This window comes from Musca vetustissima, unplaced genomic scaffold, assembly GCF_032173495.1.
Source record: "Musca vetustissima isolate MV318-11 ecotype Yass unplaced genomic scaffold, APGP_CSIRO_Mvet_v1 utg58806, whole genome shotgun sequence".
NCBI classification, from domain to species: domain Eukaryota; kingdom Metazoa; phylum Arthropoda; class Insecta; order Diptera; family Muscidae; genus Musca; species Musca vetustissima.
The window spans coordinates 91413-106476 of NW_026874218.1; the positions used below are offsets into that span (position 1 = coordinate 91413).

The 15064-nt window shown below is 30.7% G+C and overlaps 1 protein-coding gene across 1 annotated transcript; it reads right to left on the reverse strand.

Moving 5' to 3' along the window:
* Positions 1-7794: 7794 nt before the first annotated feature.
* LOC133331667 (protein decapentaplegic) lies at positions 7795-14852 on the reverse strand. The gene is made up of 2 exons (XM_061540051.1): positions 14496-14852; positions 7795-8672 (listed from the first exon to the last, which is right to left on the reverse strand). The coding sequence occupies exons 1-2, from the start codon at positions 14821-14823 to the stop codon at positions 7795-7797; spliced, it is 1206 nt and encodes a 401-aa protein (XP_061396035.1). The 5' UTR covers positions 14824-14852.
* Positions 14853-15064: the final 212 nt, after the last annotated feature.

The following is a 15064-nucleotide window of genomic DNA, read 5'->3' on the forward strand; positions in this document are numbered from 1 at the left end:
AACTAAACCGATTTCAGGAAACTTAAAACACATCATTCTAGACCTAATTCATTACGCTGTGCCAGCAATCGTGAAAACCGAAAGTATTAAGGGACTTTGGTACACCATTTGCCTTAAATCGGACGAAAATATATAAGGGAGCTACATCTAAATCTGAACCGGTTTTCACGAAACCTACACAAATCATTCTAGACCTAATTCATTACTCTGTGCCAAATTTCCTACAAATCGAAGAATATATAGGGACTTTTGAGCACCATTTACATTAAATCGGACGAAAATATATATGGGAGCTATATCTAAATCTGAACCGATTTTTACGAAATTTAACACACATGGTTCTAGATTTAATTTAGTACGCTGTGCCAAATTTCGTGCAAATCGCAATATATATGTAGGGACTTTGGTGCGCCATTTACATAACATCGGACGAAAATATATATGGGAGCTATATCTAAATCTGAACCGATTCTGATTCTGCCGATCTGAACCGAAACTTGGCAGACATCATTCTAGGCTCAATTCAGTACGTTATGCAAAATTTCGTGCAAATCGAAAGACATATAGGGACTTTGGTCATTTACATAAAATTGGACGAAACTATAAATGGGAGCTATATCTAAATCTGGACCGATTTTCACGAAACTTGGCTTACATCATTCTAGACTCAATTAAGTGAGCTGTGCCAAATTTCGTGCAAATCGAAAGATATATAGGGACTTTGGTACGCCATTTACATAAAATCGGACGAAACTATATATGGGAGCTATATCTAAATCTGGACCGATTTTCACGAAACTTGGCACACATAATTCTAGACTCAATTACGTGAGCTGTGCAAAAATTTCGTGCAAATCGAAAGATATAAAGGGACGTTGGTGCGCCATTTACATAAAATCGGACGAAAATATATATGTGAGCTATATCTAAATCTGAACCGACTTTTTCCTAATTTCAATAGGTTTTGTCCTTGGGCCAAATAAATGAGCTGTGCCAAATTTCATCCAATTCGGATTATAAATGCGACTTGTACTTTGTTTACAATTTAACACCAACAGACGGACGGACATGCATAAATCGACTTAGAAAGTGATTCTATGCATATTCTCAAAAGGAACCATGCGTCTATCTCGATTCCTGTTACAAACATATTAACAAAGACATAATACCCTGTACCACAGTGTGGTGAAGGGTATAAAAAATAGTGTGTAATAAAACTTCAGAATATCCTCTAACCATATCTGCAATTTTTATTAAAATCGGTTAAGTAGTTGCCGAGTTATTTGCATTTCAATTCAACGCTGCTTCGAAATACTTCCTCCTACTCGATTCTGGTCGCCTATTACCTGAAAATGAAAAAACACACAAAAATCTGTCTTTTAAAAAAGACAAAAATTGTTTTAATAATGTCTGTCTGCTGTTGCATGAAAATTATAGCATACTTGTAGGTGCAAAGGGCAGTTCGAGTTGCAATTTCTTGTTGCTTGAGATGTAGGTGTGATGATTGTATGTGATTTATGCACATATGCAATGTAAAATATATTTACTTACACATACACAGACTGTAGCTGTATGAAGAAAAAAAATCAATTTTTGCTAAATCGATTTCTGTGGTGTTTTTCATTTTTTGGTATTAGGCGCCCAGCATCGAACAGAAAGTATATTTTGGAGTATGATAGAATTGAAATACGAATAACTATGGAAATACCTAACCGATTTTTATGAATTTTGCAACAATGATTAGAGGGAATTCTACAGTTTTATCGCACAATGACAAAATATATTTTTTACAACTATAAAGGTGATTTTTTAGCTATTTTATTTTTGGCAACACTGTTTTTAACAGTTTACACACATCTCGTGTTTTGTTTTTCTGTCATACATCTTAAGTTTGGTCCATAATTTAACGATGCATCGTCATACAAACGATCAACGCTTTCAAATCATTGAATTTCATAACTAAAATGTGTGCATTGTTCAGAAAGTTCATTGCGCGTTTCTTCAATTTTATGGCTATATAATCAAACCATTGAAGCGACCATTTCATATAGATATATACCGATTTCAATTTCCTTTACGACCATACAATTTGACGAACGGAGTGCCATATATTGATGCCGTAGCTGGAAATTTCATAAATGTAGAATTTAATGTCCTGGTTTTTGTCTCATAATTTTGGAACTACTGGAGGTATTTAAATAAAATTTATGTCATATGAAAGGTAGGAAGTCTGACTATTCTGTGATCTATTCAAAATTTAAAAAAAAAAATGTGAAATGTTTTATTTGAAAAATTATGTAGGAGATAAATTTGTATGTTATTGTCATACAAAATACAATTTGCCGATTCTATGACAAAGACCAATATTTATCCTTTTATTTGTGTTAATAGGGCTAGTTACAGGCCATGAAAGACATTTCTGAAGCAAAATATTTTGCTGTTACCGATCATTCCTTTCAATAGATGGCGTTCATGTATATATATAAGGGTATATACACTGCTTCATCGAAATATTGATTTTAGAATCCATGTTTCTTTGGGCCAAATCCGCTTTACACAATTTGGAGTGGCTTTACAAATGTCCGTCTGTCTGACTGGGGTGCGAGATAGCTCTCGAAGGGATTAACCAATTACATACTGTAATATGTCTTCCTTACTTAAATCAATATTTGGCTTCAGAAATGTCGTTCATGGCCTGTAACTAGCTCTATTAAAACAAATAAAAGAATAAATATTGATCTTTGACATAGAATCGGCAAATTGTATTTTGAAAACCTTTGTAAGGCAATAACATACAAACGTATCCTCCTACATAACTTTTCAAATAAAACATTTCATATTTTATTATATTTTGAATAGATTACGAAATAGTCAGATTTCCTACCTTTCATATGACATCCATTTTATTACAATACCTCCAGTAGTTCCAAAGTTATGAGACAAAAACCAGGACATTAAACTCTACATTTATGAAATTTCCAGTTACGGAATCAATATATGGCGCTCCGTTCGCCAAATTGTATGGTCGTAAAGGGAATTGAAATCGGTATATATCTACTTGAAATGGAGTAAAAAATAGCCGCTTCAATGGATCGATTTCACAGCCATAAAATTGAACAAACGCGCTATGAACATTCTTAGCAAAGCACGCTTTTTAGTTATGAAATTCAATGAATTGAAAGCGTTGATCGTTTGTATGACGATTCATCGTAAAAATTATGGACCAAACTGAAGATGTCGGACAGAAAAACAAAACACGAGATGTGTGTAAACTGTTAAAAACAGTGTTGCCAAAAAGATAATAGCCGAAAAATCATCTTTATAGGTGTAATAAATATATATCGTCATTGTGTAATAAAACTGCAGAATTCCCTCTAACCATTGCTGCAAAATTCATAAAAAACAGTTAAGTATTTCCGGAGTCATTCGAATATCAATTCTACCATGCGCCGAAATATACTTTCTGTTCGATGCTGGGCGCCTATTATCAAAAAATGAAAAACACCACAAAAATCGATCTTGCAAAAATGGAATTTTTTTCTTCATACAGCTACAGTGTGTGTATGTGTAAGTAAATATATTTTACATTGTATATGTGCATACAATCACACCTACATATCAAGCAACAAGAAATTGCACATCGAACTGCCCTTTGCCCCTACAGACAGACATTATGAAAACAATTTTTGCCTTTTTTAAAAGACAGATTTTTGTGTGGTTTCTCATTTTCAAGTAATAGGCGACCAGAATCGAGTAGGAGGGGGTATTTCGAAGCATCGTTAAATTGAAATGCAAATAACTCGGCAACTACTTAACCGATTTTTATAAATTTTGCAGATATGGTTAGAGGAAATTCTGAAGTTTTATTACACACTGACATTGACATATTTTTTTACACTTTTAAAGGGTGAATTTTATCTATTATCTTTTTGGAATCACTGTTTTTAACTGCTTACTTATATCTCGTGTACTGTTTCACTGCCAAACATTTTTTTTAATTATTATTTCATGGGCTACATATAGCCGTGGATTTTTATACCCTTCACCACACTGTGATACAGGGTATTATGTCTTTGTGCATATGTTTGTAACAGGCAAAAGGAAACGAGATAGACACATGGTTCCTTTTGAGAATATGCATAGAATCACTTTCTGAGTCGATTTACGCATGTTCGTCCGTCCGTCCATATATTTTTGTGAAAAAAGTACAGGTCGCATTTATGATCCGATTTGGATGAAAATTGGAATAGGTCACTTATTTGCCCCAAGGACGAACCCTATTGAAATTGGGAATAATCGGTTCAGATTTGGATATAGTTCCCATATATGTTTTCGTCCGATTTAATGTAAGTGGTGCACCAAAGTCCTTATATATCTTTCGATTTGCACGAAATTTGGCACAGCGTAATGAATTAGGACTAGAATGATGTGTGTTAAGTTTCCTGAAAATCGATTCAGATATAGCTCCCATATATAGTTTCGTCCTATTAAATGTAAATAGTGCACCAAAACCCCTATATATGTTTCGATTTGCACAAAATTTGGCACAGCGTAATGAATTAGGTCTAGAATGATGATGTGTGTTAAATTTCCTGAAAATCGGTTCAGATTTAGATAAAGCTCCCATATATATTTTCATCCTATTAAATGTAAATGGTCCAACAAAGTCCCTTAATATCTTTCGGTTTCCACGAAATTTGGCACAGCGTAATGAATTAGGTCTAGAATAATGTGTGTTAAGTTTCCTGAAATCGGTATAGCTTCTATATCTGACCAAATGACAAATTTAGTATCGGTTGCAGAATGACATGTTTATGGATCCAATTTCATTTTACTGGTCCTTTAAAAATCCGACGTCTGTTAGGATTCATCTGTTGAATATACCCAAAGTGGTGAAGGGTATCATATAGTCGGCCCCATCCGACTTTACTGCATTCCTTACTGGTTTTAAATTATTTTTTCCTGGGCTATCCATAGGCGTGGATTTTTATAAACTATTTTTTCGTGTCCTATCCATAGGCGTGGATTTTTTTTAACTATTTTTTTCGTAGCATATCCATAGGCGTGGATTTTTTTAAACTATTTTTTCGTGGCCTATCCATAGGCGAAGATTTTTTTAAACTATTTTTTCGTAGCCTATCCATAGGCGTGGATTTTTTGAGGCTATTTTTTCGTGGCCTATCCATAGGCGTGGACTTTTTTTAAACTATTTTTTTTCGTAGACGTGGATTTTTTAAACTATTTTTTTAGGATCTATCCCTAAGCGTGGATTTTTTAAACTATTTTTTTCAGGCTCTATCCCTAGGCGTGGATTTTTTAAACTATTTTTTTTCGTAGACGTGGATTTTTTAAACTATTTTTTTTTAAACTATTTTTTTCGTAGCCTATCCATAGGCGTGGATTTTTTTTTAATTTTTTTTCGTAGCCTATCCATAGACGTGGATTTTTTAGACTATTTTTTCGTGGCCTATCCATAGGCGCGGATTTTGTTTTAAATTATTTTTTCATGGTCTTTTAATAGGCGTGGATTTATGGCCTAACCAAAGGCATGAATTTTTTTAAATTATTTTTTATTATTTTTTCATAGCCTAACCATGGGCGTGGATATTTTTTAAAATAATTGGCCTATCCATAGGAATGGATATTTTTTAAAGGGGCTACCATAGGTGCGGATTTTTTTTCAATTATTTTTTCATGGACTACCGATAGGCGTGAACATTTTTTTTTTAGTTTTTATTGAAATTCCCCAATTTTAACCTTCTAAAATACAAAAACGCACAAAGAATTTTATTTTTTTTATATAAAATATTTTTTTCTTTTTTATTGTTTTTTGTTTTGTTTTTCAAAATTTAAGGTTTTTCATTTTGTTGTTTTCTTTCATCTCATCATCATTTCAATTCATTAAAAATTAAACTTCGCACATCGTTTTACAATTAAAATTATAAAAAAAATAATTTTTATAAATAAATAATAATAGAAAAAAATTATACATCGAATTATAGTTGTAGTAGTTGTTGTTGTAATAATAAAATATATAGATAGGCACTTATGTAAAAAAAGTATATTTTTTGATGTTTTGGTGAAGATGAACGAGAATTATTAAAAAATTTTAAATGTATAGAAAATTATACACAAAATAGGGAGAAGAAGAAAAAAACACACATTAAAAAATTAGAGATTATAAAAAAATATACTTTTTTTGTTGCAATAGAGAAAATAGTTAGAGGAGTAATTTACAATTTGTTGTTGTGGGAAAAACTTGAAGAAAAAGGAAATAGTTTTATGAAAAGAAATGTGACTATAATAAAATTGTTTTTGTTCGTTATTAATTAAGCTTAAAATCGATTGTTGTTGTTGTTTTAATTTTTTTTTAACATTAAGTTTTTTTGTTTTCTTTGTTCATGGTTGGTTTTTAATTATTATTATTATATTTTAAATTAAGATGGAGAGATACACATACAAATTACAATACATTTGGGGGGAGGGGGCTATATAAAATACATTACATTAATTATTTCATAATATTAATTAATAATTAAAAAATAATAATATTAATTAAAGGTAGTAATAATAATAATCCTTAAATGTAAGGATAATAATATTCGCTAAGTTAAAACTTATTTCATTTTTTTTTTATTTTAACAAAAATACAATTTAATTTTTTTAAATTATTTAAATGTAGTTTTTTAATTATTTGAATATCTATTTTTTAAGTTTAGTTATGGAATAATCTCTTTTTTATAAAATTTACATGGTTTCGTTTATAGTTTTTAGGTTATTTTTTTTTATACACAATTATTTATTTCACGATTTGTTTCGAGTATATTTTTAGGAAAGTGGAAATGCTATTTTAGGGTAGAAATATGAAATGGAATTTTGAAATATGTTTTCATGATTTTTTTGAATGGATGGCACAGTGAGAATTTCTATTATGGTTATTGAAGCTTAAAAATTTACATAGACATAGAAAAACAGGGACAGCCTAGCTGTCAAATTGTTACAAAATTTTTTTAAGAATTATTTTTTTTTTAAATTTGAGTGACAAAAATAAAATTGTTCGTTTTTGTTGGCTTGTGTTAATGTTAGTTCCTCATTAGTGACTACTTATGACCTGGAGGGGATTGTTATTTTGCATTTATACACCTCACATTATCACCGTTATTTCTCCGCTCCTCTCAACCCTATCAAATTCCTTAAATATTTAATATTTACACTTATTTAAGAAATAAAATTCAATAATTCAGTCCATTTAGATTGCGTTTGTTTTGTTTATATAAAAAAAATATTTTTTCCAAAGCGAAAAAAATCAAAAACAAAATCTTTAAACTTATTAAAGCATACGAAAAAAAGCAACGAACAAGAAATACTCCCTTTCCCACTCTCTCGCAAAAAGAAATTCCCAAGCGAAAGAGGAAGAGAGAGGGAGACTACAAAAGCCTTGAAGCCTTCCTTCTTGAAATTCCTTTTTTTCTCTCTTTACAATTCTAGCATATGATGCTCTATTGTTGTTTTTGTTGTTGTTTGCTTCTTTTTTCCAGTTTATTTTGTTGTGTGCAGCTTTTCCAATCAGCTAGATGGCTGGCTGCCTGGCTGGCTGCAAGTAGATATCACGATATGTTGCCAAACAAAGAGAGAAAAAAATAGAAATTAAAAAATCGGAACAAAGAGGAGGCAGGGGATAGGCTTCCACTGCTAACACCTTCCCTCCCTTTCCACCTCTCTGGAAATTCAATTCCTTGATTCCCTTTTTTTCTCTCCTCAGAAAATGTTGTTTCCAGTTGCCGCCTCTGCTTCTTACCGACACCCACAACCCACCACTGTCATATCCTGATAGTTCTTGAGCACAACTGTACTTTGGTCATTTAGATAGAGCATCGATATGCCCTCCAACTGTGTTGGGACACAGCAAGCCTTTGGTACTTTGCCTGGATTGATGCTGTTCACCATACTCTGGACCACTGCATGATTCGTTGAATTCAAATGATCCGCTAGCGGAAATGGACACTTGCCATGGCAGTAGAAGGCATCATAGCCGGGCGGGGCCACAATCCAATCGCTCCAACCCACATCGGTGAAATCCACATAGAGAGAGTGACGCCGACATATTTCCTCGTTGTTCTTTCGGCGATGCGGCCGACGACTGTGACCGGCCCGTTTCGACCGATTGCTAACATCGCGTATGGAACGCGATTTATGCCGTCCATCGTCCGTGTACGTAAAGAGCAGGGGTTGTTTGCGCTGCCACGCATCATGTTCCTCGTCCGCACTGCGGCGCAATCGTACATGATGATGCGGTGCCGGTTTCAGAGAGCGTGATGTTCGCACCTCCACCAGTAGACCGAAATTCTTTTTCGGTGAAGCCAGCCACCGATCAACAGCAGGTTGCACATCCAGACTCACGGTATCGGTGCTATTCAGACGTATTGTCTTGTTGTCCAACAGCAAATAGCTGGGTTCCCGCTTGCCGCGTACACCCACCCGTGTTATGTCATAGACCAACACTTGATAGCGGGTGCGATTGGCCAGGCGGGGATTTAGTGTGGCATGGCTGATGGCGTCACGTGTCAGCTGCAATTCGGCCGCCTTCAGCTTCTCCTCCGAGGGTATGCTGCGTACGTCGAAATGTAAACGAAACCGATGATGGTGAGGAAACCGATCGTCGATTTTACTATCTGCAAAGAGAGAGAGATGGGAGAGAAAGAGAGAGAAAACAAAATTATTAGTCAAGAGTAGAGCTCAAGATGCTATAAGGGGTTTAAAAAGATATAAAGATTAAGGTGGGTGATTTTAAGTAGGATTGATTAGCCGGGTTTAATTTTCCTTCTGTTTCTTCTTTTTCGTCTTCTTTGTTTCAAAGATAGCGCCACTAAGGCTAAGCCGCTTAGGGTTATCGGCTGATGTTGGCTGCTTCTTATTTTTTTTCTTCCTCCTCCTAAACCTTTCGCTGTGTTACACACCTTTCAATTTTAATTCAACACCTTTTTGGTATTTTGCTTTATTTTTCCAGACTTCCCAAAACAAGTTCCTTTCAAGTGGCGCCCAACGTTTTAAATCTCACTTCCACCACACTATATCATGTTAAACAATTTATGAGAGATCATAAAATTTCTTTTTCGAAAATTCTAACTTGGAAAATTTGTTTACATTTCCACACCTTTTCAAAGCAACCAGAATAGCAACTACTGATCTAAGCCAAAACAAAAAAAATGTGAAGAGATTTATTTGTACAGGTACAAAGAAACAACAAAATTGTCCAAAAAGTGATTTCCAAGTGATTCTGTGCATTTTGAAATAAAAACATTAATTTTTCACATATCATTTCATAATTTCATATTTTCCAACACATCATCACGTGTGTGTGTGTGTGTGTTCCTTGACACATATGTAAATGTATGTGTTTTTTGTTATTGTCATACATACATCACAAACCAATTCCTTGGAATTATGTAAAACCAATATAAATATGCTGTTGTAAATTTTCAAAGTTTTCAAGGTCATTGCAGGGATAACATTTCGCCTTTAGGTAGCCGACGAGCGAGCGTACGGACCTGTTATAAAACAAAATCCCCCGAATTGTAGTGAAGTGCTGGTCCTTAACGACGATGATACGACTACTACTTTTATGATCATCATACTTGAAGTGTTGTTGTTATTGTTGTATGTGTATTTCAATTGTGAAAAATATTGGAAATCCCATAATAGTGTTGTTAATGAGTTTTATTTTTTTGCATATGTGTGTGTGTGTGGTAGTATGTGAAAATTTTTGCATATGTGATGAAATAGTGGGAAATTTTGCAAATATCCTTAATGAACTATGCTACAGAGAACAAGTGCATTGAACAAAAAAGTGGGAATTTTGGAATTTAAAAATATTAATTTAGTAAATTTGAAAATAATAAAATTAATATATTTAAAAAATATATATTTGAATATAAAAATAAATATTAGTCACGTTGGGCGCCATTTAAAAATATCAATCATTTATAAAGATGTGTAAAAACATGAGTAAGTTTCTAAGTTAGGCGCAAAATTCAATTAAGAAATTATAATTTCTTAAAAAAAACTTTAGTTAATAAATAAATATTTGGTATTAAAAATCAATGCCAAACTTTAAAATATATATATATATTTCACGTTGGGCGCCATATTCTCTTTCACAAATTATGGCACATTCTTTTAAAGGGGAAATGAATACTATCTAATTCAAAAAAAAGGAACAATGATCAATGGCGCCCAACATAAAATTAAAATATTATAAAATTTGCATTTGATTAAACCAACTTCACTTGTAAAAATTTAGGGCTATATATGTTTTTTTTTTTAATTTCAAGTCGATCACCATTTCCATACATCAAAACAAAAAATACATTTCCACTTCCAAAAATTGGAATTTTATATTGGGCGCCATTTATATAAATCTCAAAATCACTAAGGGAATTGAAATAATCAATCAACTGAAAATTTGGTTATATTATAATTTCACTTATTAGCATCAAATATTTGTTATCATCAGCTACTATACCAAAAATATTTATATTAAATATATATATTATTAATTCTAAAGATTTCCAAAACCAAAAAATATATGAATTTTTCACGTTGGGCGCCATTTGCTAAATGTTTGAATATTATGTAAAATTTAATATATTTCGAAGATCTAAAAAGAAATATTTTCAAAACAAATATATGTATAATTTTTTTACGTTGGACGCCATTTGATACAATGGTAAAATTTTAGAATATTATGTAAAATTGAATATATTTCGAAGATGTATTTGGAATTATTTTCAAAACAAATGTTTGCATGATTTTTGCGTTGGGCGCCATTTGCTGAATATTAGATAAATATGCAAATTTAAATTTACTTCGAATTTTTAGTGTATTACTAACAAGATATATATATATAAACTAAATAGAAATAATTTGAAAGCTAATAAATGTACGATTTTTTACGTTGGGCGCCATTTGCTTGTATTTCGAAAATTATGCAAAATTATAAAATCTTTGAATATTAACATTCCCTACTGCAACACATACCGAAAATTATATAAATAGTAAATGCAAATATTTCGAAAACAATTTTATGTTGGGCACCATATGTGAGTTAAATAAAGTATACCAAATTAAATATTATTTGAATATTTACATCAGCTACTATAATAAAGTACAAATATATTAATGTAGGGATTAATAGACAAATGTGTACCATTTCTATTTAGTAGGGCGCCATTTGTATATTAAAATCTGATAACCTATATATTTGAATATTTTTTTATTTTTGAAAAATTTCAATTCAAGAAGAAAAATAAACATTTCCTTTATTATTTTATTTTTTAATGTTGGGCGCCATTTAGGTATTGCAGAAAAAAAGGTTTCAAATTTGGAAATAATTGCAAAGAATGGCTGAGAAATTGTTTTAATTTATTAATTTGCAAATACTTATAATAAATATTTTTTTGTTTTCGGATGTTCTTAGTAAGTAGATTTTCAAAATACACAACAAAAAACAAATTCATACGTTGGACGCCATTTAGGTTTTATACGCAAAATATTTGTTTTAATAAAAAAAATATTTAGATTTTCCATATTGTAAATAATAATATGATCTATGATTTATCATAGAGAAAATGGCGCCGAACGTGCAAATTTTAATATTTTGCTTTTCGTGCAAATTTTAATATTTTGACTTTCCTTGTGAAATATCTTCTTTTATACAACTAAAAGGAAAATTTATTTTACCTTTTAAAAAATTGTTCAAAAAGCTATTAAAAAATAACATTTTTTTAAATGCCGACGGGAATTCAGAAATAATTTGAAAAATAAAAACCCTATTATTTTTTTTGTTAACCTAAATGGCATGTATTTAAATATGTCACTAATTTCGATAAGCTAGTTGCAGCTAATCTCACATACATTAATTGTAATTTTTCTAATTCTATTTAACATTTTGAAGATAAAATGAAAAAAAATAAAAATTCATTCATTACTAGAAAAAGGTCGTAAAACATAATTGAACCATTTCGATGCCCTCTTGATAAATGTATTTAATTTTTCATTCCTATATAGCAGTATATTTATTTTATTTTCTTCTTCTTAATTATGTCACTAACCCATTTACAAAAAAACATATTTTTATATGTTTAAAAAAATATATATGTGTGTATTTAGCATAGAAAAAAGTTATGAATTAATTTAAATACATGCCTGTGTGTGGTGGTAATGGTCAGGAACGCGTATTTAATAAAATACACACACATTAATATACAAAAATTAAAAAAAAAACACAAATGTATTTGCCGTTGTTGGGAGCCAATATGGCTGGTCATTAATTAATTAAAAATTAACATCACGTACAACTCATTAATTGAGAGATACATATGTATGCCTAATGCAGAAGAGAACAAACACACACCAAACGAAACCACATACTTACATATATTTTGTGGGAATTTTTTTCTTTCGTTTTACGAAATAAGAAAAAGCGGTTACTAAGTTAACAAAAACAAATTCCAATCGTCATTATAAATATTATGAAATTTTATGTGGAAATGAAAATGTAATTTTTAAGAAATTGAAATTGAGTTTTTGTTGTTTTGTTTTGATCACACAAAAAATTGTAATAAAAAAAATTGAAAAGTAGTGAAATTTGTTGGGGCGTGTTATGATTTTGTTTTGTTATTGTTATTGAATGAAATTACCTAATGATTTTAAATAAATATTTTCAAAAGAAGATTCTTAAAAAAATCATACATTTTCGATGTTTGCCCAATTTTCAAACACTTTTCACTATATTCACTAATTTTTAAGATACCATATATTATAAAAAAAATTTTGTTCAGGGAAAAGTAAAATATTAAAATTATGCATGTTGGGCGCCATATTGGAACACTATGATTATATGAAATGCAAATGTAATTTAAAGAAAAAAATATAATTTGAAGAAATAATATAAATTAGATTTGTTTTTAAATTTTTGTTCTTGTGGTTGTAGGGAAAAAATAATATTTTAATAGCAATAAACGTTGGGCGCCATTTTTTTAAAATTATGTGATTAATTTCCTATATTTACGAAATATTACACGGAATGAGATATCAATATCATATATATTTCATATTTATTATAGGGATGTTTTTGCAGGGAAAAGCTAAATATTAAAATTTGCACGTTGGGCGCCATTTTTCATCTCAATACTGAATTTCACATATATACGATATATTATTTAAAATAAAGTAACAATTCCACATCTCTAAGGGTCATATTGATAATTTTTGCAAGGAAAAGCTAAATATTTAAAATTGCACGTTGGGCGCCATTTTTGAATTGTATGGTCGATTTCATATATTTACGCAATAATATATGAAATATTGGTACCTCATCATCCATACCATATCTTTAAATATAATATTAACGATTTTTAGGAAAAAATAATATTAAAATTAGCACGTTGGGCGCCATCTTTGAATTATATGATTAATTTCACATATTTACGAAGTATTATATGAAATAAAGTAGCAATTCCATCTCTATGTGTGATATTGATAATTTTTGCAATGAAAAACTAAATATTAGAATATGCACGTTGGGCGCCATCTTTGAATTGTTTAATTAATTTCACATATTTACGAAATATCACAAGAAATCAAAAGAATTGAATTTAAGAAAATTATAATATTGCCTTTTGTTGTTGTTGTTGTAGGGTGAAAACGTTAAATGTAATTAATAAAAAAAATTTGATTGGACACAGCTATCATCCGTCGTACCGCTCAAAAAAAAAATATTTTATTTTTATACATGATTTGAGACGGAGACAAGATTCATTTGAGACTGTCACCAGACTCAAAATAAATTAGGAAATTGAAGGCAAATTTACAATTAAAAAAAAAAAATAAATTTGGCTATAGGAAGTTGAAATAGAAAAATTGTGTCTTAGTAGAATCGAACAACTGCCAATATCTGTTTTTTATATTTTTGAAAGAAAATATTTTTTTACTAAGTTTGAAAAAATATATTTCTTAACATTTAAAAAAAAAAAAATTAGAAAAAAATTATTTCTTTGAATTTTTAATATATATTATTTAAAAAATATATATTTTTAATATTTAAAAAAAATAATTTGTTTCTTATAATTTTTTCAAAGATGAAAGATGACCAGATGAAAAATATAATTTCAAAAACCCGAGGCTTAAAAAACAATATTAAAATTATATCTGGTATTAATTTGAAAATTCCATAACAAAAATAGGCTAATTGCAAAAGAAATTTAAATTCCAAAACAATAAATTCTAACTTCATAAACTACTATTTTAAAAATCGGTCTCATTCTTTTCTAATTAAAAAAAATTCCTAACGCGATTAAAAATGCAAATAAAAAATTAAAAACTTTCCCCAATTCCTTCCCCCACTCAAAATCACCCAATAATTTTTATATCAAAATAATATCTAAAAGAAATGTAAAAAATAAAAACAAATAAAAAAATATGAAAAATTGACTTACCTTGATGCGTAAAACTTCGTACAGTATTTGCCGACTTGGTCAGCAAACCAGGTTTTGGTATATTTACAGAATTCAATTCATGACCCATTATTTGGGCATACAATTGTTTCATGGCCTCCGGTATGACAATTTTGGAACGATCGATTTTTGGCGGCCGTTTCATATTGAACAGTGATAATAAACTATTTTCAATTTCGACTAGAGTTGAGGGATCCGGCTTCAATTTGTCGCCGATCACATCGTTATTACTATAGGTACGTGGACCATCTTCGGGTATGACAGCATCCACTTGGGGTTCATCGTCTTCGGCCAGGACATCAACATCCATGGGTGTTGGTGGTGGCGTCGAGGTTGATGATGATGACGATGTTTGTGAGGCGGAGGTGGAGGAGGTGGATAAATTATCACTAGCTGATGGGGATGTGGATGGAGACGTCGCTTCCGAATCCTGGGACTCGTGTTTTTTATGGTGGTGTTTATGATGGTGGTGATGATGTTGTTTTTGTTGTGAGGCAGGTTCTGTTTGTTGTTGATGATGGTGTTGATGATGATTTTTATGTTGTTGTTTG

Excerpts from the sequence above, each read along its gene's own strand:
- LOC133331667 (XM_061540051.1), bottom strand. The coding sequence starts at position 14,823 with ATGGATGTTGATGTCCTGGCCGAAGACGATGAACCCCAAGTGGATGCT. Across the intron at positions 8,673-14,495 it reads ACGAAGTTTTACGCATCAAG|ATAGTAAAATCGACGATCGG; the intron begins GTAAGTCAATTT and ends CTCTCTTTGCAG.